This window comes from Hibiscus syriacus, unplaced genomic scaffold (assembly GCF_006381635.1).
Source record: "Hibiscus syriacus cultivar Baekdansim isolate YM2019G1 unplaced genomic scaffold, ASM638163v2 tig00014445_pilon, whole genome shotgun sequence".
NCBI lineage: Eukaryota > Viridiplantae > Streptophyta > Magnoliopsida > Malvales > Malvaceae > Hibiscus > Hibiscus syriacus.
The window spans coordinates 293,487-314,915 of record NW_024062327.1 but is presented as its reverse complement, the minus strand read 5'-3'; the positions used below and the strand labels follow the sequence as shown (position 1 = coordinate 314,915).

The 21,429-nt window shown below is 37.3% G+C and overlaps 1 protein-coding gene across 2 annotated transcripts; it reads left to right on the top strand.

The window, feature by feature from the left end:
* The first annotated feature begins 227 nt into the window (after positions 1–227).
* LOC120207342 (zinc protease PQQL-like) lies at positions 228–19,975 on the top strand. Of its 2 annotated transcripts, none has more exons than XM_039206819.1 (21): positions 228–556; positions 760–1,006; positions 1,135–1,260; positions 1,640–1,777; positions 1,882–2,016; positions 2,112–2,369; positions 2,460–2,597; positions 2,694–2,763; positions 2,850–3,063; positions 3,345–3,427; positions 3,747–3,865; positions 4,092–4,256; positions 4,344–4,493; positions 4,573–4,664; positions 4,908–4,989; positions 5,120–5,203; positions 5,285–5,401; positions 5,480–5,590; positions 5,785–5,865; positions 6,475–6,663; positions 19,862–19,975. In XM_039206819.1, exons 1-21 carry the CDS (start codon positions 348–350, stop codon positions 19,928–19,930), a joined length of 2,877 nt encoding a protein of 958 aa, XP_039062750.1. In that variant the 5' UTR covers positions 228–347; the 3' UTR covers positions 19,931–19,975. The 2 variants fall into 2 exon arrangements, with proteins under 2 accessions (XP_039062750.1, XP_039062749.1); XM_039206818.1 differs by having other exon boundaries at positions 348–556; positions 3,345–3,450; positions 3,632–3,865.
* The last annotated feature ends 1,454 nt before the right edge of the window (positions 19,976–21,429 follow it).

Genomic DNA, 21,429 nt, shown 5'->3' with positions numbered 1-21,429 from the left:
TTTATTATAATATCATATGAATGATTTTATATAATATCGATAAATTTAATAAATTTATAATATTTAAAAATTTAATAGTCGAAATAATTATTTTAGTATAATTCAATAACCTCTAGTTTATTTTTTCCAAAGAAAAAGAGAAGTAAATAGGATAGAAAGTACGATTCAGTTGCAAGCCCAGCCCCATCTTGAAAATGAACAAAATTTCCGAGATCAAGATTTCAAATTTTGCAACTACTAAAACAGATTGCCGTTAGCAAAGTCGGTATAAATAAATAGATAAACAAAGAAAATTACAGAATACGGAACATCAAACATTTCCTTCTCCAATTCCCCCGTCCAGAGAGATGGATTTGCTCCCAATCGAGAATCCGCAGATCGCGAAGAAGCACCGCTTCAGGTCCTTGAAGCTGGTAAACGTGGACTTAGATCAAGAGTTCGAACACCGACCCTTCGGTGTGGACTACGGCACACTCAACAATGGTCTCACTTACTATGTTCGTTCTAATCCTAAGCCCCGCCTGAGAGCCGCTCTCGCTCTGGCCGTCAAAGTTGGGTTAGTAGTCCCTCTTCCGCCTTTTGCTCTCTTTCGTTCTTTGTTTTTTAATTGAAACAAAATTGATTGACTTATCAAAGACCTAACACGACCTAGCTTCTTGTTTAGGGATTTTTTTAAAGTGCTGTAGAAAATCTTTATAGGTAATTGTCTAGTATGCTTATTTTAATGGCGTATGCTTATTTTAATGGCGTTCTTGGCAGCTCAATTTTGGAAGAGGAAAATGAGCGTGGAGTTGCTCACATAGTTGAGCATCTTTCTTTTAGTGCCACCAAAAAATACACAAATCATGATATTGTGAAGTTTCTTGAAAGTATTGGAGCCGAATTCGGTGCTTGTCAGAATGCCGTCACTTCTGCTGATGAGACGGTATATGAGTTGTTTGTTCCAATTGATAAACCTGAGCTGTTGTCTCAGGCAATCTCGGTATTGGCAGAATTCAGTTCAGAGGTATTATCCCTTATCTTTATCTTTATATTTTCTTTTCTTTTCCTTGTTTATTTTTCATATGGCCATCTTCGTTTTTGTTTTTCCCCTTGAGGTTGCTTACTTGTTTTACCTTCGAGCATCTTGTGCAGATTCGAGCTTCGAAAGACGATCTGGAAAAAGAAAGAGGGGCTGTTATGGAGGAGTATAGAGGAAACAGAAATGCTAGTGGAAGGATGCAAGACGCCCATTGGGCTCTAATGATGGAAGGTTCCAAGGTATTACTATTCAGTCATTTTTGTACTCTGTAAACATTAGTTATTGAATTAATTGATTTGTAAGGCCTTTACCGACGAGATCTTTAGCCTACTCATAGCAATTGCTGGATCTATTTATTTATCAAATCTTTAACTCTACTTCTGTATTAATTTTTAGAATGGAGAATGTTGTATCGGCAAGTGATGGGGATAAGAATTTTGTTCCATTTATTGTCTTTAATGAAGTCATTTCATTTTGCTTATTGTTCAGACTTGAAATTAAGCTAGCAGTTTAAAGTTGTAAGAGTGATTTCATCAGTACATTTTGGTTGACATTCTAACTAGTTGATCCTAATTTTATTTGGAGTACATTTTACATCTAAACCTGGGTTGATTGCAGTACGCTGAGCGCCTACCAATTGGATTGGAAAGAGTAATTCGAACAGTGTCTTCTGAAACAGTGAAGCAGTTTTATAAAAAATGGTACCATCTGCAAAATATGGCAGTAATTGCTGTTGGAGATTTTCCTGATACAAAGGTTAGTATTTGTTAGAATGGCAGCTCTATTCTGAGTTACAACGTAAGTCTGTTTATCAGTCAAGATTTCTTAACAATTTCTTATTGTTTCTCTGTCTCTTCTAGAGTGTTGTTGAGTTGATAAGGACTCATTTTGAGGAGAAAATCTCTGCATCTGAACCTCCAAACATACCATTATTTTTAGTTCCTTCTCATGAGGAGCCACGTTTTTCGTGTTTTGTGGAGTCCGAAGCTGCCGGGGTTAGTACACTTCAAGTCTTGAACATATTCTAGCATATGGCTTTGGAGGAAATCTGACAATTAATAATTCTGCTTTCTTTTCATTTACGTAAAAGTCTGCAGTGATGATTAGCTATAAGATGCCAGCGGATGAGCTGAAGACAGTTAAAGACTACAGGGACATGCTTGTAGAGTCCATGTTTCTACATGCTCTGAATCAAAGGTTCTTTAAAATCTCTCGTAGAAAGGATCCACCATATTTCTCATGCTCTGCTGCCTCTGATGCTCTTGTTCTCCCCTTAAAAGCTTATATTATGAGCTCGACTTGTAAGGAAAAAGGGACTTTACAGGCCCTAGAATCAATGCTACTCGAGGTTTGCTATCCATTTCTTATCTCTGGACTTGTATATATTCCTTCTTCCTCTTTCTCATTCATATCATCTTGCGCATGCACTGTTCTTCAGGTTGCAAGGGTGCGGCGTCATGGGTTTTCAGAACGTGAAGTGTCAGTTGTCCGAGCTTTATTGATGTCGGAGATTGAATCTGCCTATTTGGAGCGTGATCAAATGCAATCAACTAGCTTACGAGATGAATATATTCAGGTATGTTATTAGAGTGGCTACAATCTTTCCTATTTATCTAACTTGAGGTTTGTGCATTTAGAAAGATCCGTTATCTTCTTCATTTTCATATGGCAGCACTTTATCCACAATGAACCTGTTATTGGCATCGAGTATGAAGCTCAACTCCAAAATTCTATTTTGCCGTGTGAGTAAACAATTTTCTCTTGTTATATAGAAATGAACAAGGTTCAATGTCATGTATTTGCACTGATTATGATTGTGCATACATAGGTATATCTGCATCAGAGGTGTCCAAATATTCAGAGAAATTACAAACATCATGCAGCTGTGTCCTGAAGACAATTGAACCCCAAGCTTCTGCTACGGTTGATGACCTTAAAAATATGGTGTCCAAGATCAATAATCTTGAAAACGAAGGGAGCATTACCCCATGGGATGAAGACTACATTCCGGAAGAAATCATCAATATAAAACCGGCTCCAGGGTAAAGTTGGCTTTCTACTTTTAAATGTCCTTGTATTCTGTATTTGCAAGTATTTTACCTCGATAAATATTTACTTGTGCCCTTCCTTTTAACTTAATTTTCTGTCGATCATAAATGTAATGCATGTTGTTAGGAATTAGGAATAACAAAACTTGATATCATACCTCAACTTTCCCTCTTTGGATGATTTCTTTTAAATCGTTTTAAATTCTCTCTTTCATGAAAGATTGACTATCTGCTTTGGTTACTTAGACTAAGTTCAATCAAATAATTCACTTCAGGTACGTTGTAGAGCAGAAAGAGTACTCAAATATTGGAGCTACTGAATTGACTCTATCAAATGGCATGCGGGTTTGCTATAAGTGTACAGACTTTTTTGATGACCAGGTATAATTCCTTTGATCATTGAGGCATCTTTATTGGTGTTCAGTTTCCTGCCTGAGGCAACATTTGAATCTTAACTCTAGAAATTTAGCCCTAAGACAGCTTTATGTCTCTTTTAATTGTTTTCAAGGCATCTTATTCTTTCTAGAGAAGCAGTACATGTTCTTATGTACCATTTCAACAGGTTCTTTTTACAGGGTTCTCATACGGGGGGTTATCGGAACTTCCTGAAAGTGAGTATTTTTCATGTTCAATGGGATCAACCATTGCCGGAGAAATTGGTGTATTTGGTCATAGACCATCAGTGCTGATGGAGATGCTTGCTGGAAAGAGAGTAGAAGTTGGTACAAAGCTTGGGGCCTATATGAGAACCTTCTCCGGTGATTGTTCACCTTCGGACTTGGAAACTGCCTTGCAGGTTTGTTTCACTGGATAATGTAAACATATTGGGTATTATCAGTGTGCTTATTTTTCTAAATTAATCCTACTCAACTTGCAGTTTTATTTTTCTACAAAGGATTAGCATTCTTTCAGGAAGAAAACAACTCTGCTCTGATTTACCAAAATTAAATGTGCTAATATTATACCTTTGCTTATCTTTTCTGACTTTATTGTAAAGGCAAACTATTTAACTGTTCTCGCAGCTTGTCTATCAACTATTTAAAACGAATGTAATTCCTGGGGAAGAAGAAGTCAAAATAGTGATGCAAATGGCAGAAGAAACTGTCCGTGCTCAAGAGAGGGATCCTTACACTGCATTTGCAAATCGGGTGAAAGAGCTCAACTATGGGAACTCTTACTTCTTCCGGGTATGCATGATATCATACTTTATATATCATTGACTTTTTTTCTGGAATCTGTGCCTTTTGACATTCTTTTTGTTTCTTCCTTTGCAGCCTATTAGAATAAGTGACCTTAGGAAAGTTGATCCAGTAAAAGCATGTGAATATTTCAACAGCTGTTTTAAGGACCCATCGACGTTTACAGTTGTGGTAACTGGGAATATTGATCCCTCAATTGCAGTTCCTCTTATTTTGCAATATTTGGTAGGTTGGGAATCTTTTAAGGTACGTTGGTCTATATTCATCATTTCTTATGCTAACAAAGGTTCGATTATATGCACAGGGTGGAATACCAAAGTCTCCTGAAGCCATATTCCATTACAACCGTGATGATCTCAAAGGATTACCATTTAAATTTCCCACAACCATAATTAGGTAGGTACTTCTGTATTTGGTGGTGGTGATAGACAATTTCAAGATGTTTGTATAAGAAGCTTTAGGTGGAGTCAGTTACGGTGTCAATAGATTGTCATTGACATCAAATTTTAGCACCCTGTAACACTTGTACATACAATTTTGTATTCATGAGTGTGCATACTGACTGACTTTTGGTATAGGCTAATATATAATTTCTATTGGCATTCAACAAGTCTTTCTAATGCATTGTTGTCATTGTAGAGAGGTGGTACGCAGTCCTATGGTAGAAGCACAATGTTCAGTCCAGCTATGCTTTCCTGTGGTGTTGAAGAATGGAACAATGGTGTGTGAGGTTTTTTCCCTTTCTTTTTTCCTCTTACAGGTCCATGTTATCTGGTAAAGGAATAAATGAGAATCTTCACTGATATTTTCTTTAATTTTGTGCACCTTGCTGTTGGAAACTAAAATGCCAGGTAGAAGAGATTCACTGTGTCGGTTTCTTGAGCAAACTTATTGAAACAAAAATCTTGCAGGTTCTTCGTTTTAAGTATGGGCAGGTATGCACTTCTCCTGAAATTTACATTTATCTGTTTAATTATTCTTCTACCAATGTTTTTTTATTGCTCTTTATGTACCAGATCTACTCTGCATGTGTTTCTGTGTTCCTTGGCGGCAATAAGCCTTCTAGAAGTGGTGATGTTCGTGGAGATATGAGTATTAACTTTTCTTGTGATCCAGAAATTTCCTCAAAGTTGGTATGTATCTCCATTTCTAACTTTCCCTGGTTGTAATGACTTAGTAGCAGTGATCTCATAAATTCAGTCGTGGAACAGGTTGATCTTGCTTTGGAGGAAGTAGTACGCCTTCAAGAAGAAGGGCCTACAGATCAGGATGTTGCAACCGTACTTGAAATTGAGCAGAGAGCCCATGAAAACGGACTGCAGGTTGAACTTTTTATGAGCTGTTTTATAAATTTTTTGTGCTAGTCTTTGCAGTTTCTAGGATGGTAGCTTACATCTCCTTTTCCATCTTAAGTGCTTGACCTAACTGCTTGGCATTTGCTGTATATAAAGATTTATGAATAATTAAAAATACAGCATTACTGAGTTCTGAATGTTAGTTTCCATCACATTGTCAGGAAAATTATTACTGGCTGGAGAGAATTTTGAGAAGCTACCAATCAAGGGTCTACTCTGGTGATGTCGGAACTTCCTTCAAGGTGGTTCGCCTGTCTGTTACCTTAGTTTTATGCCTTTAATTTTTCATCTAATCTAAGGGACAAGTTTATCCGCAAGTAACTATGTACACCCAGTTAATGGTTTTGGCCATAAAGTTAGTTAAAAAGTGCTTTGGGAGAACATTATATGTTATGTGTGGATGACTGTTAGCTATTGGATTTGTAGATGCTGAAGCTCAAGCATTTAGTTATCGATCTTCTTTTCTCTCTCTTTTTTTTTTTTGATAAGTAAGGAGTTTTATTCGATTCAAAACAAAAATAAAGCATTAGCAGGGACCTCGTTAAAAAGCCTCCCTAGGCCTAAATGGAAGAAAAAGAGTACACCTTAGCCAATGCGTACAAATTCAAGGAGCATCCTGGGAGAGAGTAACTGGAAAACCCTGAGAAACAAATAACCCCCGTGAACTATACAGCCATCTGCTTAAAAGAACCATCATAGCTTAAGGATAAGCCGGCTTCAAAACTTCAGCCCTCAAAATCTAACAACACGCTTAGGCACATCTCCCCCACCCTTCCATCCCAGCCATCTTTTCTTTCTCTTGAATAGAGTAGAACAAGTATTTACTCATTTTGATTCTTTTTCCACTGCAGGTTCAAGATGAAGGAAGATCCAGGATTAGAGAGTCTCTGACACCTTCAACTGCCCAGCCAGCACTGCAAAGGATATTGCCTTACCCTTGCAAAAACCAGTACACTATTGTGATTCTTATGCCACAAGCTTCTCGGTTTAAGTTTCTGAGATCGCTTTTCCAGCGAAATGATTATGGTAGAGATGCAAAGGTCAGTTATCTTCTCATTTCCTTGTGTTTTTGAAATATATATTCAAATACAATGTCATTATTTGGATTTCTGTAGCACTTTGGTCCAAGCTTTTCTGTAGAATTAAGTGTTTGCTGGTGAGAATAAAAACTTTATTCACCGTATGTTTTCAATAGAAGCTGTACAGGGAGTTTTATACAAAAGGTGTTAGAGTTCTAGTTGATCGAAAGAGTCCTAACTAAATAAACTTTATCCTTATTTACAAATAAGGTTAGAGTTAGAGATGAACTCAAATACTAATATTTACAATATCATTAGATGACTATATCTAGAGATGGTTATAACTTACACTCCCCCTCAAGATGGGGAGTAAATATTGTGAGTTTTAGAGAAACTAAACTGATTTTTGAATTTTATTCTCTTTCACTATTTTTACAAAGTAAAGACTATTATAGGTCTCTGCAACAGATAACTCTTAACAAATTATTTAAAATTTAAAATTTAAAAACTAAAACTAACAACCTACTATTTAGGGATCTCTAACCGATAGAATCTATAACCAACACTCCCCGTCAAGCTGGGGAGTATACATTGTAGAGCCCTAGCTTGGATGTAAGCTCATCAAAGGTGGTTCTTAGAAGCGCCTTGTGAGTATATCAACTAGTTGTTGGTGAGCAGATACGTAGTTAAGTTTAACAGTCCCATTTGTAATCTTCTCTGAAATGAAATGAAATGACGATCTATCTATACATGCTTCGCCCTATCATGATGCGCCAGATCCTTTGCAATACTGATTGTTGAATGATTATCACAATTGAGGTCAAAACTGGTGCCATGATTCAACCTCAATTCTGCTAACAATCATTGTATCCAAATTCCTTCACAAAGCCCTTGTGCCAAGGCTCGAAACTTAACTTTTGCATTGTTCCTTGAGACCACATTATGTTTTTTACTCCTATATGTCACTAAATTGCCCCAAACATGAGCACAATACCCAGTTATTGACCTCCTGGATGTAAGTTTACCAGCCTAGCTTGCTTCTGTAAAGACTTCAACCTTTCTGCTCGAGGTTTTCGCAAAAAATATTCCATGACTAGGTGTCATTAGTATCTTAAGATTCTGATTACTGGCTCTAGATGTTCCTCCTTAGGGCACTCATAAATTGGCTTACGATGCTCACCGAGAAAGCAATGACCTTTTAAAATGAGCTTACCTACTAATCGCTGATAGTGTCCCTTGTCAACTAGAGGATCACCACCATCAATTTTGAACTTTAGGTTGTACTCCATGGGTGTCTCAGTAGGCTTGCAGGCCATCGTACCAGTTTCAGATAACAAATGCAAAACATACTTCCTTTGATTTATCACTATACCACTACTTGTTCTAGCCACTTCCATACCCAGGAAATACCTTATAGAACCAAGGTCCTTAGTTTCAAATTCCTTTGCCAAGAAATTCTTCAACCTCAAAATTTCAGAAGAATCATCACCAATGACGATTATATCATCAAAATAGACTATTAGAATAGCCTTCTTGTTTTCGGAAATCGGAAATTGTTTTAACCGAGTATGATCAGCCTGGTACTGAAGATAGCCGAAGTATAAAAAAAACTTTGGTAAACCTCTCGAACCAAGCACGTGGTGACTGCTTAAGGCCATATAAAGACTTTAGCAGTTTGCAAACTTGCCATGCATTAGAAGTCGAATATAAGCCAGGTAGTTTATGCATATACACTTCCTCCTCCAAAGTACCATTGAGGAAAGCATTTTTAACATCGAGCTAATGAAGTGGCCAATCTAAATTTGCAACAAGAGATAATAATATGTGAATGGTGTTGAGTTTTGCAACTGGTGCAAAAGTTTCTTGATAATCAATCCTGTAAGACTGAGTGAACCCTCTTGCCACCAACCTAGCCTTGAATCGTTCAATGCTTCCATCCACATTATATTTAATTGTAAATAGCCACTTGCAACTTATAACTTTTTTTCCGGAAGGTAAACCAGTCATAATTCAAGTTTTTGTTTACCTCCAATACCTTAATCTCTTCTTCAACAGCCTTCCTCCACCTAGTATCCTTTAAGGCCTTATCAACAGTTTTAGGAATGGAGCAGGTATCAGCCTTGGCTGTAAAGGCCTTGAATGCAGGCATAGGCCTCTTATATGCCATATACTTCTGAATTGGGTGCTGAGTACAACTCTTGACACCTTTCCTTTGAGCAATAGGTAGGTCAGAATAATCAATTAAAGGAGCAATAGTTGTATCATTCAAAGTTGTCATACCTTCATCACCATTCAAGGAATTTGGAACCGGATCAAGCTCATGAGCGGTCCTAAATTGTGTAGTAGGTCATTTCTTCCTCTTCATATAGACATTGAGTTCTCTTGCTTTAGCCTAAGAAGGAGCAGTTTTGGGTAGGGGTATGATTCAATTGGTGGTTATGGTAAGCTGGTTTAAAAAATGTAACATCTCTTTCGATGTTTGAAATATCAAAATACGGTTAGGTAAGCTGTTTGAGGTAGGTGGCAAAAAGTAAGGCCTCGCCCCAAAATAATTTAGGTACATTGGCTGAAAACAACAAAGAACAAGTTACCTCCAGAAGGTTCCTGTTTTTCCTCTCTGCCACCCCATTTTGTTGGGGAGTATCAACACAAGCTAATATGAATAATGCTTTTTTTATGAAAGGAACCCAAAGTGTTGGTAAAAAAAACTCACTGCCATTGTCTCTCTTGAGGATTTTGATGTGGCTATCAAATTGGGTTCAAACCATATGATAAAAGGTTTAAGAAATACTCTCAGTTTCATATTTGGTTTTCATTAAATACGTCCAAGTTGTTCGAGTGTGATCATCAATAAACGACACAAACCATTTAGCCCTTGTTACATTAGGAACAAGAGAAGGACCCCAAATATCAGTATGAATAAGTGAGAAAGGTTGGTACGGTTGATAGATTGAAGATGGAAAAGATGACCTTTTATGTTTTGCAAGTTGACAGATATCACAAGTAAAAGAAGCTATTTTTTTATTGATAAATAAGGGAACAACTTTTGCGTGAAATGAAAGTTTGGGTAGGTGACCAAGGTGAAAATGCCATATTCGAATTTAAAGATTGTAAAGTGGAAGAGAAACAAACAGAAGAAGTGGAAGCACAGTCTGATCGAGCTTGCCGTTGAGGATAAGAACAACCTTCAAGAAAGTATAGACCACTACACAGTTCAGCACTGTCAATCACCCTCTCCGAGTCCATTTCCTGAAAATCACAGCCATGAGAACTGAAATTAGTGAGGCAGTTCAAATCAGTGCACATTATTCTTAGTCATGATCACTGTGCTAATGCCTTCCACAGCCATTAAAGAGCCATCAGCAGTCTTAACAAATCGTTGAACCATAGGCTGCATGAAATCAATGAACAATTTTCGATTTCGTGTCATATGGTTAGTAGCACCCGAGTCCACAATCCAAGAGAACGGAGAAGTATTGGTTAGGAAGAAAGCACTACCAGATGAATTCATGGTCGCAAGAGTTTGGTCAACACAAGACAAATTTCGTTAAATCAGATGGTTTAACTCTTCAAGTTGCTGTTAATTGAAATTGAGAGATGAGTCTGATTGCGCAACATTGGCGGAAAGAGTCTGTTGGGGCCATTGGCGTTGGGGTTTCCAATAAGTAGGTTAACCATGTAGTTTCCAACAATTTTCCTTTTGATGGCCCACCTGACAACAATGATCACACCACAGCTTACCAATTTTTTTTTCTGGAAGTGGCAGAAGAATCAACAAGGACATCGTTGCTATGATTACTGTCGCTACCAGAATTAATTTCCGAGGAAGAGGATGGAGCCATCGGAGAGAAATAAAAATGGTAATCCTAGACTAATACCATGCGAGTTTTACAGAAACTAAACTGATTTTTGAATTTTACTCTTTCACTACTTTTACAAAGTAAAGACTATTCTTACTTATAGGTCTTTGCAACAGATAACTCTAACAAATTATTTCAAATTTCAAAATTAAAAACTAAAACTAACATCCTACTATTTAGAGATCTCTAATTGATAGAATCTATAACCAACAAATATTATAAAGACCCAGCTTGGATGTGACGTCATTGAAAGTTGATCGCGTATAAATGTGTGTGATATGACACGCAAATCTATGCAAGTATACAGAATCGATGAAGTAATACAATAGTGAGTGAGTATCGTCTGCACAGGGATTGGGGGAATCTTTAAAGATTGCTACAGTTAGGAATAGGCGTCACTAACTAATCCTAAGCGTTTAAATCTAATATTTAAACAAATGAGAAATGTGCTATGGCAGATGGTATGAACAGATGGAAAATTTTGTTGAGGCAAGAAATGTGTGAAGTGAAGTGAGTAGATAATTTTTGTTGTGACAAGAAAATTATGCAAGAGTAAACATGTAAAAAATATCTAAAGCAAAAATTAATTGCAAGAGTAAGTAAATAAAAGTTGTTAAGGCAAAAAACGTTCGAGTTCTGAATATAGACTAACAACCTCACACAATCAGACTTCTAACGGAGCACTTGGGTTGGATTTGCTATGGCTAGAAATTATTCTATGCCTAAGATGAACCAAGAATGTTGTGCCTATCTGCCCGACAATATTTACTAAAGTGTTCCTATCTCTAGTGAGGAACTTGATACAACTATTGACACGACAATACCTCTCAGCATAAACGATGACCCTGGCCTATCGATTAAGTATTATCCCTTTTAGTTGCTTGAAACACTCTCCTTATCTCTATGGCGGATCAGAACCTCACCATCCTGGATTAGTTCCCTTATTCACGTAGATCTAACCTAAATCTCTCGATATTAGGTATCAACTCCTAGAAAAACGACTATCTCTCAATATCTCTTACAAAGACTAGGAATATTATGCCAATGCATCAGACAATCTCTCAAAAGCTCTTATAGTGCTAAGGCATAAGATTAAAACAGTGAACAAAACAACAATAAAACATAAATATACTTATAATCCATTAAACATAAAATAAAGTATCATCCAAACAACTCTAACACAAAAAAAAACAGTTCATAGTGTGGCTAAAATCATCCAAAAATATTCATTAAGTACAGGCCCTTAAAAAATAAGAAATGAAGAACAAGGAGAAGTAAACTCCCAAAAAACAAAGCTGTTGTTGTGACATCAGACCATCGCCATGCTTGCTCCAGCTCGCTAGCCTCTCTCAAGGGCCTAGCCGTTACTCCAACGAAGCCCGACTATGGAGGACACCAAGGAAAGACGAGAGGGGAACGGTGGAGAAGTTGTTGTAGCCGCCTTTTCCAAAGCTTTTAGGGTAGGTGAGAGTGGGCTCTTTAAAATGGTGGGCATAGTGTGCTATTTATAGTGTGGAATTTCTAGGGTTTAGTGCCCTTGAAATTCCCCTAACTACCCTTGAGTTCATACCTATTTTGTGAAAAATACGACAGTTGGTAGTGGTCCCAAATCATTAGCAGGGGTTCACGTGAGGTGCATTGGACAGTTGGCCACATGACGTTAGCAATTTTATCTCGTATTGTGTCAGATTTGCAAGATAAAACTTGTTGTGGCGAAAAATTCCTCACGATCATCATCTTTAGTTCCTTTGGCCCTCGCACAATATTTGTCTTGGCAAATAATTTCCTCGGTCATTTTCTATCACCTGCATCATCACAACCAACACACAACCCTTCTCATCAGCAACATCAGTTTTATAAAAAAAACTAGTCGAGGCAAAACTTTTCCATCACATGCATGAAATGTCCTAAATGCAACTAAAATGCGATGACAATGTCTTTTAGACAAACAATAACTTAAGTAAAAAGACCTAAAATATAGTCTTTTTACAGAGTTATCAAAAGTCACCTTTGGAAGTGCCTTGGTCAAAATGTCTGCTAGTTGATTTTTTGAAGGAACATTAGTTTTACTATACCATCATTCACCTTTTTGGAAATAAAGCGTCTGTCGATCTCCACATGTTTCATTCTATTATGATGAATTGGATTCTTAGCAATGCTTATAGCCGACTTGCTGTCAATTTGAAGTTATTTTAAATAACTGCTAACACATATCTCCAACTCGGTTAATAATCTTTGTAACCAAACTGTAGGTTATGTAAGGTTGTAGGAATTATAGAAATGAGCTGTTCAATCCCTTAAATTAAGAGTTTCTGTAATTATTCTCTGTTTTTCAATCCCTTGTTTCAAGGGATTACATCTTCTAGGATTAGTATCTTTCCTAACTTAGAGTTTCCTAGTTTAGAGGCATAATTTGTATATAAATATGTAATACGTCCTACTGAATGAATTAAGAATAAAATAACAAACTTACTCTATTTTCTACATGGTATCAGGTTAGAACGATCAATCCGATTTTCGCTTCTCTTTAAATCAATTCCTGTTCAACTCTATTTTTTTCATGGCTAATCTGGATCCCTCAGCATCCGAAATCACTTCCCAGATCAACCCCTATCAATCTGATTTTCAGATTTCAGATTCCTCTCTTTCACCGATAATCTCCTACAAACTAAATGGAAACAACTACCTACCATGGTCCCAGTCCGTACGACTATATATCACAGGAAAAAGGAAAATTGCCTATCTTTCTGACTCAATGCCGATTCTAGAAGAGACAGACCCAAAGTACAGCACATGGCAAAGTGAAAATACCATGATAATGTCATGGTTAATAAATTCCATGATTCCTGAAGTAGGGGAGAATTTCATGCTGTACCAAACTGTTGCAGAAATTTGGAATGCAGCGCGAGATACTTATTCCAGTGCTGACAATACGTCGAAGCTCTTTGGGGTTGAGAATCACATTAAAGATCTCAGACAAGGAGACCTTACTGTCACACAGTACTTCGGAATTCTCAACAAGTATTGGCAGCAAATTGACTTATATGAAAAGAATGAATGGAAGTGCCAGGAAGACAACAACTTCTACAACAGGCAGATAAATCAGAGGAGAGTTCGATGGAGCAAGAGGAAGGATTCTTGCCACCAAACCCCATCTTTTGGTCCGAGAAGTTTTTTCAGAAATTCGAAGGGAGGAAAGCCGAAGATCTCTGATGGTGCCACCAGTTCAGCGAACATATGCTTCTGCACTTGTCACCAGTTCCACCTCTAGGAAACAGCAGAGGAAAAATCGCCTCTGGTGTGAACATTGTAAGAAACCAGGCCATATGATAGATCAATGTTGGAAGCTGCACGGAAAACCAGCCGATCGACAGCCCACAAGGTCCAGGTTTCAAAAGGAGGCCCATATTGCCTCTCAAGATGATTCCTCCAGCAGTTTTAGCAAGAAATAGATAGAGGAGCTGCAGCAGATTTTGAGCAGCATGACAACCAAACCTACCAATGTGGCTTATACTGCTACTGAAGGTAATCATCCATATACTTCCTCTATCTTTCCAAAATGTTACCAAACTTATTTATAAATAAAGATCCATCTTTGTTTTCCTGTGAAATTTGTCAAATAGCCAAACACACCAGAAAACTATATATTGCAACCAAATTTGAACCAACAACACATTTTTCCATCATCCATAGTGACATTTGGGGCCCTTCTCCTGTCAAAAGTATTTCTGGGTATAAGTGGTTTGTGTCTTTTATAGATGATTACTCTAAGACAACATGGATATTCTTAATGAGAGAAAAGTCTGAGGTTGAGTATCTCTTTAAAAGTTTTTTATCAAAAAGTTGAAACCCAATTTGACACAAAAATCAAAATTCTAAGGAGTGACAATGAGAGTGAATATTTGAATAAAACTCTTGGGCATTTCTTTAAGGAAAAAGGCATTGTTCACCTTACTTCTTGTATCAACACACCTCAACAAAACGGGGTAGCAGAAAGGAAAAATAAACGTCTTCTAGAGGTTACTGGGTCTCTTATGTTTGCTGTTAATGCTCCTAAGTATCTTTGGGGGAAGCTCTTCTTACAGCCACTTACCTCATCAATAGAATGCCAAGTAAGACTTTAGATTTCAAAATTCCTACTAAGGTTCTGTTTCAGCTTTTTCCCCATTTTAAACATTTAAACTCAAGTCTTTCTCCTTGGGTGTTTAGGTGTACAGCCTTTGTTCATTCCACAACAGAGGGAAATTAGATCCTAGGTCCATAAAGTGTGTGTTCTTGGGCTATTCTTCAAGTCAGAATGGTTACAAGTGTTACTCACCTTCCATAAAAAAGACCTGTGTCTCCTTTGATGTCACATTTTTTGAAAACCAACCTTATTTTTCAGGAACATAAATTCAGAGGGGAGAGTTACAAGGAATTTCAGCATGTTCAAACCAATATTTCTTTACAGCCTATCATTTCGTTACCCATTACTGTCTCTCCAAAGTCGGCTAGCACTGTCCCAATTCCTAGTGAGGGTGATGGGAATAACCTAAATAACTCTGATGAATTACCTTCCTCCTTATCTCAACACTCTAGTCCGTGCAAAACACCTTCCACCACTACCAAAAATGTACCTAACAATGACCTTGAAATCATAACTCCCCAACCGAAACAATTCAGTGTTTACTCAAGAAGAAGGAAAGATGTTGAAGAAATCAATAAACTTAGCATTTGCCAAGAACCAGATTCGAATCTTGTTGCAGCTGAAACTGAAGGTAATGATGGTTCCCAAGAGGCTACTACTGTTGATTTTGATGATTTTCTTATTGCTATTAGGAAGGGGGTAAGAAAATGCACTGCTCATCCCATAAATAAGTATATTGCATATGGGAAATTATAGTCTAATTTCAGGGCTTTCACTGCCAACATTAACAGTGTGAAAATCCCAAGAAATGTGACATAAGCTTTTCAATCTCCTGAATGGAAAAAGGTCGTGGGAGGAGATAAAAGCGTTGCAAAAGAATAAGACATGGAGTTTGACAGATTTTCCAGAAAGGAAGAGAGCTGTTGGATGCAGGTGGATATTCACAGTCAAATATCATTCGGATGGGAGTGTGGAAAGATAAAAGGCAAAGCTGGTTGCTAAAGGTTTTTCTCAGTCCTATGGCATCGACTACGAGGAGACTTTTGCACCGGTTGAAAAATTGAATACCATCAGAATATTGTTATCAATAGCTGTTAACATGTACTGGAAATTGCATCAGCTGGACATAAAGAATGCTTTTCTGAATGAGAACCTTGAAGAAGAGGTATACATGGAGGTCTCCCCGGATTAGAAGGAAAGGTTACTAAGAAAACTGTGTACAAGCTCAATAAATCTTTATATGAGTTAAAACAGTCTCCCATGGCTTGGTTTGATCGATTTGCTAAGGCTATGACACATAATGGTTTCAAACAAAGCCAAGCGGATCACACATTATTCATAAAAAATTGCACCGAGTGGTAAGATAACCCTCCTAATTGTCTATGTAAATGATATGATTATAATTGGTAGTGATATAGAAGAAATAGAAAAGCTAAAGATGAATCTTGCAAAGGAGTTTGAAACCAAGGATTTAGGTATGAGGTATTTCCTGGGTATGGAAGTTGCAAGGTCCGAGGAAGGGTTGGTCATAAACCAGCGCAAGTATGTTTTGGATCTTCTTGCAGGAACTGGGATGCTCGACTGCAAACCAGTTGAAACTTCAATGGAAATCCAGTAAACAAGGAAACCTACCAAAGGTTAGTTGGGAAGTTGATCTACCTTTCACTGACCAGGCCTGATATTGCATACTCAGTGAGCATTGTCAGCCAACATATGAGTGATCCTCGAGAAGAACATTTGGAAGTTGTTAACAGAATCCTAAGATTCTTGAAGTTTTCCCTAGTAGCTGGACTTATATTTAGAAAAAATCAAGGCAAAACAGTGAAGGTTTATACGGATGCAAGCTGGGGAGGTAAATTAACTGATAGAAGGTCAGTTAGTGGCTACTGTACCTACGTTTGGGGTAATTTGGTGACTTGGAGAAGTAAGAAACAAGCCATTGTCTCTCGAAGTAGTGCCGAGTCAGAGTTTAGAGCAATGACTCTCGGAATATGTGAAGGAATGTGGATTAAAAGACTGCTCACAGAACTAGACCTAGATGACAAGAAGAATTTTGAGATTTTTAGTGACTGTCAATCAGCTATGAGTATAGCAAAAAACCCAGTGCAGCATGATAGAAAGAAACACATTGAGATAGACAAACATTTTATTTAAGAGAAGGTCAAAAAATGGAGTTACAAAATTGCAATACATTCCGATGAAGAAACAACTGACAGATATCTTCACCAAAGCCCTTCCACGGATGACTTTTGATGAGTTGTCATTCAAACTGGGTATATACAACATATATACACCAATTTGAGGGGGAGTGTAGGTTATGTAAGGTTGTAGGAATTATAGAAATGAGTTGTTCAATCCCTTAATTAAGAGATTTTGTAATTATTCTCTGTTTTTCAATCCCTTGTTTCAAGGGATTACATCTCCTAGGATTAGTATCTTTCCTAACTTAGAGTTTCCTAGTTTAGAGACATAATTTGTATAAAAATATGTAATATGTTCTTCTCTAGGATCATTCATGTATTGACACAAGATTCGATACACAATCTCACACGCTCCCTTGGATTTCAGACTTAGTGAAAAAAGGCTTAGTTCAACGAAGGTAATGTCCATAGAAAAAAGACTTTCTTGGTTTAAGGACAATTGCAACGATAACCCTTTTGATGAGAAGAATACTCAATAAAGTCACACTAAATCGCTCGAGGATCAAGTTTAGACTTAGAGACAGAATGGTCATGAACAAAGACCGTGCAACCAAAAACTCAAAGAGAATTCTAGAAGTTAAAAGTTGAAAATGGGGGAAAACTGAGTAAAAACTTCCCAAGGACACTTAAAGTGAAGAACCTTATTGGGCATACGATTAATAAGATATGTAGCTGTTAAGAGAGCCTCACTTCAAAGATAAGGCGTAACGTGAGTAGAAAAAAAAGTGACCTGGTAACCTCAAGAAAATGACAACTTTTACGCTCAACAACTCCATTTTGTTGGGGGAATTGACACATGAAGTCAGATGCACAATGCCCTTATCCTAAAAGAAAGACCCCACTGAGTGAGAAAAATATTCACTACCATTATCAGAAAAACCCCAATAGAACTATGAAATTTAGTTTCGACCATTTTGTGAAATCATTTAAAATTATCACTCGCCTCAGATTTATGGTGCATAAGAAAGGTCCATGTAATACGGGAATGATCATCAACTAATGAAATAAACGAACATACCATGTTTAAGCTTTTAATACGAGAGGGACCCTAAATGTCACTTTGTATAATTGTAAAAGGTTTGGAAGAATGGTATGAAGAGTGGCGATATGTATTGCGGGTTTGTTTGGCAAGGTGACAAATATCACAACAAAAAAAAAGGATTTTTATTAATGAATAGTTTAGGGAACAATTTTGCTAGATAGGAAAAACTAGGATGACCTAACCTAAAATGCCACAAATATCTCTGCGGAAACATCGTTATGCAAAGGGGAAATCGAAACAAAAGGAGACACAATACTAGAGTTGGCATGGTTATAAATAGGAGAGGCTTCAAAGATAAAGACCATCATAAAGCCTAGTACTGCCAATTAATATCCCTGAGCTCGAATCCTGAAATTCCCAAACGATGGAATTAAAATGAGTAGTGCAGCATAAGTCAGCAGACAATTTACTCACGAAAAGAAGATTGTAAGTCAAATTCCGACGAGAATAAAATTTAATAGAATATTTGAGTTTAGCCATAGTGTCACTGTCTGCAACAGCCGAAACCAAACCATCAACAGTCCGAACATTAGAAGAAGAAACTGCACTAAAATTCTGAAATAATTTTAAATCCTGGGTCATATGATCACTGGCCCCGAAATAAAAAAACCATAGTGTAAAATCAGGCGAAGAAGACGATGGAGCTAAATAGGGACTACCTTCTCGCATAGTACAAGCGTGGTAGGGTTTGGGTGAAGGACTTAGCTGGCCAAATAAGTACTTCAGCTCCTCCATTTGCTGTGGGCTAAACGAGTGACTGCCTGTACCAGTAGCCACAACAGATTGACCTGAAGAGAATGCAGCTGTTTGGAAGAACGCTAGTCCGCCGGTCCCCCATAGAGTTTCCAGCATTTGTCTCGAACATGACCAACCTTTTTATAATGATCACACCAAGGTCGGTCTTTCATAGGGCGAGATTCTCCAGGAGAACGAACAATCAAAGTCGAGCCCTCCAAGTTTGCAATGGCTGGTGCAGGAAGCATAAGTACAAGCCTGCTTTCCTCGTGATGAACTTCAGAGAAAACTTCCCGGAGCGACGGAAGAGGTTCAATGCGCAAAATACGGCCACGAACTTCATCAAGATCCGCCGTTAAACCAGACAATTTTGAACACCTGTCGTTTCTCAATCAATTGCTTGAAAAGCTTGGAATCCTCACCACAACGCCACTTGTGAGATTCAAACAGATCAAGCTGCTGCCACAAGCGAGATAAATGAGTGAATTACGTCGTAACACACTAACCGTCCTGCTTGAAATCATTGATTTGACGTTCTATCTCGAACAGCGCAGTAGAATTGTCAAGGTTGGAATAGGTTTTGCGCACCGCACGCCAAATTTCAGAGGCTGTTTGATACAACATACAGTTCTCGCCAACTTCAGGAAGCATGGAGGCAGAATTTGGAATCATCATATTTTTTTTTAGGTAGTGCTGCTTTCAACGACCTGTGATGTACAGCCAAATAGATTAAGACTAAGGAATGTAGTTATGGCCGTTCAATCGATGAAAAGTGATGGAGGCAGCAGAGGAATCGGCTGTAGGGTTGGAAATAATAGAGGAATGCCGCCTCAGGGACAACCTCGGAAGAGGCTGGAAGGACCATCGTGGCCGAAGTAGGAAAAAAAGTGTTTGTCGATCTCAACATGTTTCGTTCTGTCGTGATGATCTGGATTCTTAGCAATGCTTATAGCTGACTTGTTGTCAGTTTGAAGTTTAAAATAATTGCTATCACATACCTCCAACTTGGTTAATAATCTTTGTAACCAAACACCTTCATAGATCCTAAGTGCAATCGCCCTAAAATAAAGAGTCCTAACTAAATAAACTTCATCCATATTTACAATATCATTAGAAGACTATATCTAGAGACGATTATAACTTACATTTTCTTTTTGACTTCTTAGATGTTTCTGAGAAAGGTTAAAAATAGATGATTAATTATATCTTGGGTTGTTAATCTCAGAACTAAAACTGACTTTTGTATGGGACACAGATTTTAGCGGCCGTTGCTGGTATAACAGTTCTGGCAGTCTGCTTGTGGAGATATTCGCGGAAGTCGTAACGCACCTGTATGTATAAAACATTTGATTGCTTGCTGACCATGGAACTTGAAGCAAGAACTAAGAGGATCATTGTTGATTGATGTTCAACAATACAGCTCCATCAAGCTCTTCATATTACAGGTGGTCAAGGGAATTCAGCCACTAGATCTGCTTCTGGGTTTCGATGGATGCTTGGAAAAACATTGTATACTCATTTTTTTTACTTGCCCAGATTTTACTTGCTAAAATTATTTTTTTCCCTTTCATTTGTAACGTTTTCATGGTTTCACGGTAGAGAATGATATGCCTATTCATAACTAATTTGGTAAGACACATCCAAACATGGCCGTTACTACTGCAGTTGGCTCGACTCTGGGCAGTCTCAAACGTTCTTTATGATACATCGCATAAAATGAAATGTTTTGTAGATTTGTACTAGAAAAATTATGGTTACTTCAATAGCCACCATCCGGAGATATCAGGCTGAGACATTTGGTGAGTGGGTTTTAGGGTTCTCGGTAGGGATGGGTCAGGTTTTTAGTCCACCCGACCCGATCTAAAAATTTTAAATCCTCCATCCGACCCGAAAAATATACTCCTGTAACTAGACTCGATTTTTTGAGATAAAATTCAAACTTGACCTAACCCGAAATAATATATTTATTAAAAAATAATTTTTTATTAAATAAAAATAAGGATTTAATTGAAAGAAAATAATATATAGAGGGATATTATTTTACTCAATTATAAATATATAAGGTAAAATTATAATTTTTTTCATATCGAGTATTTTTCACCCTAAACCCGACCTGATTCAAACATAACTTTAAAATAATTCGACCCAATCCGAACCTGAAATTTTTTTTAAAAAAATTCTGATTTGATCGGTTTGAGTCGGGTCGGATCAGAACCTATCGTATTCAGGTCCCATGACCATCTCTAGTTCTCGGCACATTTTGTATCTGCTCGAGTGTAATGGTTGAGCTTCATGCTATAAGAATTGGATTGCATGGAAATATGATTATAGAGCAATTAAATGTGAGGTAGATGCTCGTGTCTAATAGATCTTGGTGACGTTTATTTACACCCTTTAAGGGATATTATCAACGATAACCGAAGTTTAAACGCTCACAATTGGGAAATCAGTTTTTAACATGTTTATCATGAAAGGAGATTTTATGTTGATGTTCTCTAGAAAATGAGATGCTATATAGAAGAGAAATTTGTGATTTTTGGCTTGCCGTTTATAAGTTCTTTCAATTTTTAGATGCTGATTCTAGGGGTGTTTCCTTCCCTAGAGGTTTTGTAGTTAGTTTCTAAATTTACTGTTATTTTTCTCTTTTGTAAAAAAATAACACCTAAAATCCGAGTATAAAAAGTTTCAATAATATTTATTTTTTTAAAAATGGGTTTAAATTGGTTTCTGTTATTCTAATTTTCTTTTAGTAACAACCATAAATAAGTAAAACAAATTGAATAGTACATGAATTTTGTATTTTTCATTTACGAATTCGAACTT

What these genes read in the sequence shown, in the direction of transcription:
- LOC120207342 (XM_039206818.1), top strand. Translation starts at nt 348, where the DNA reads ATGGATTTGCTCCCAATCGAGAATCCGCAGATCGCGAAGAAGCACCGC. An exon ending in AATATAAAACCGGCTCCAGG is followed by an intron (nt 3,064 to 3,344) that starts GTAAAGTTGGCT and finishes AATTCACTTCAG; the next exon opens with GTACGTTGTAGAGCAGAAAG. An exon ending in GGAACTCTTACTTCTTCCGG is followed by an intron (nt 4,257 to 4,343) that starts GTATGCATGATA and finishes CTTCCTTTGCAG; the next exon opens with CCTATTAGAATAAGTGACCT.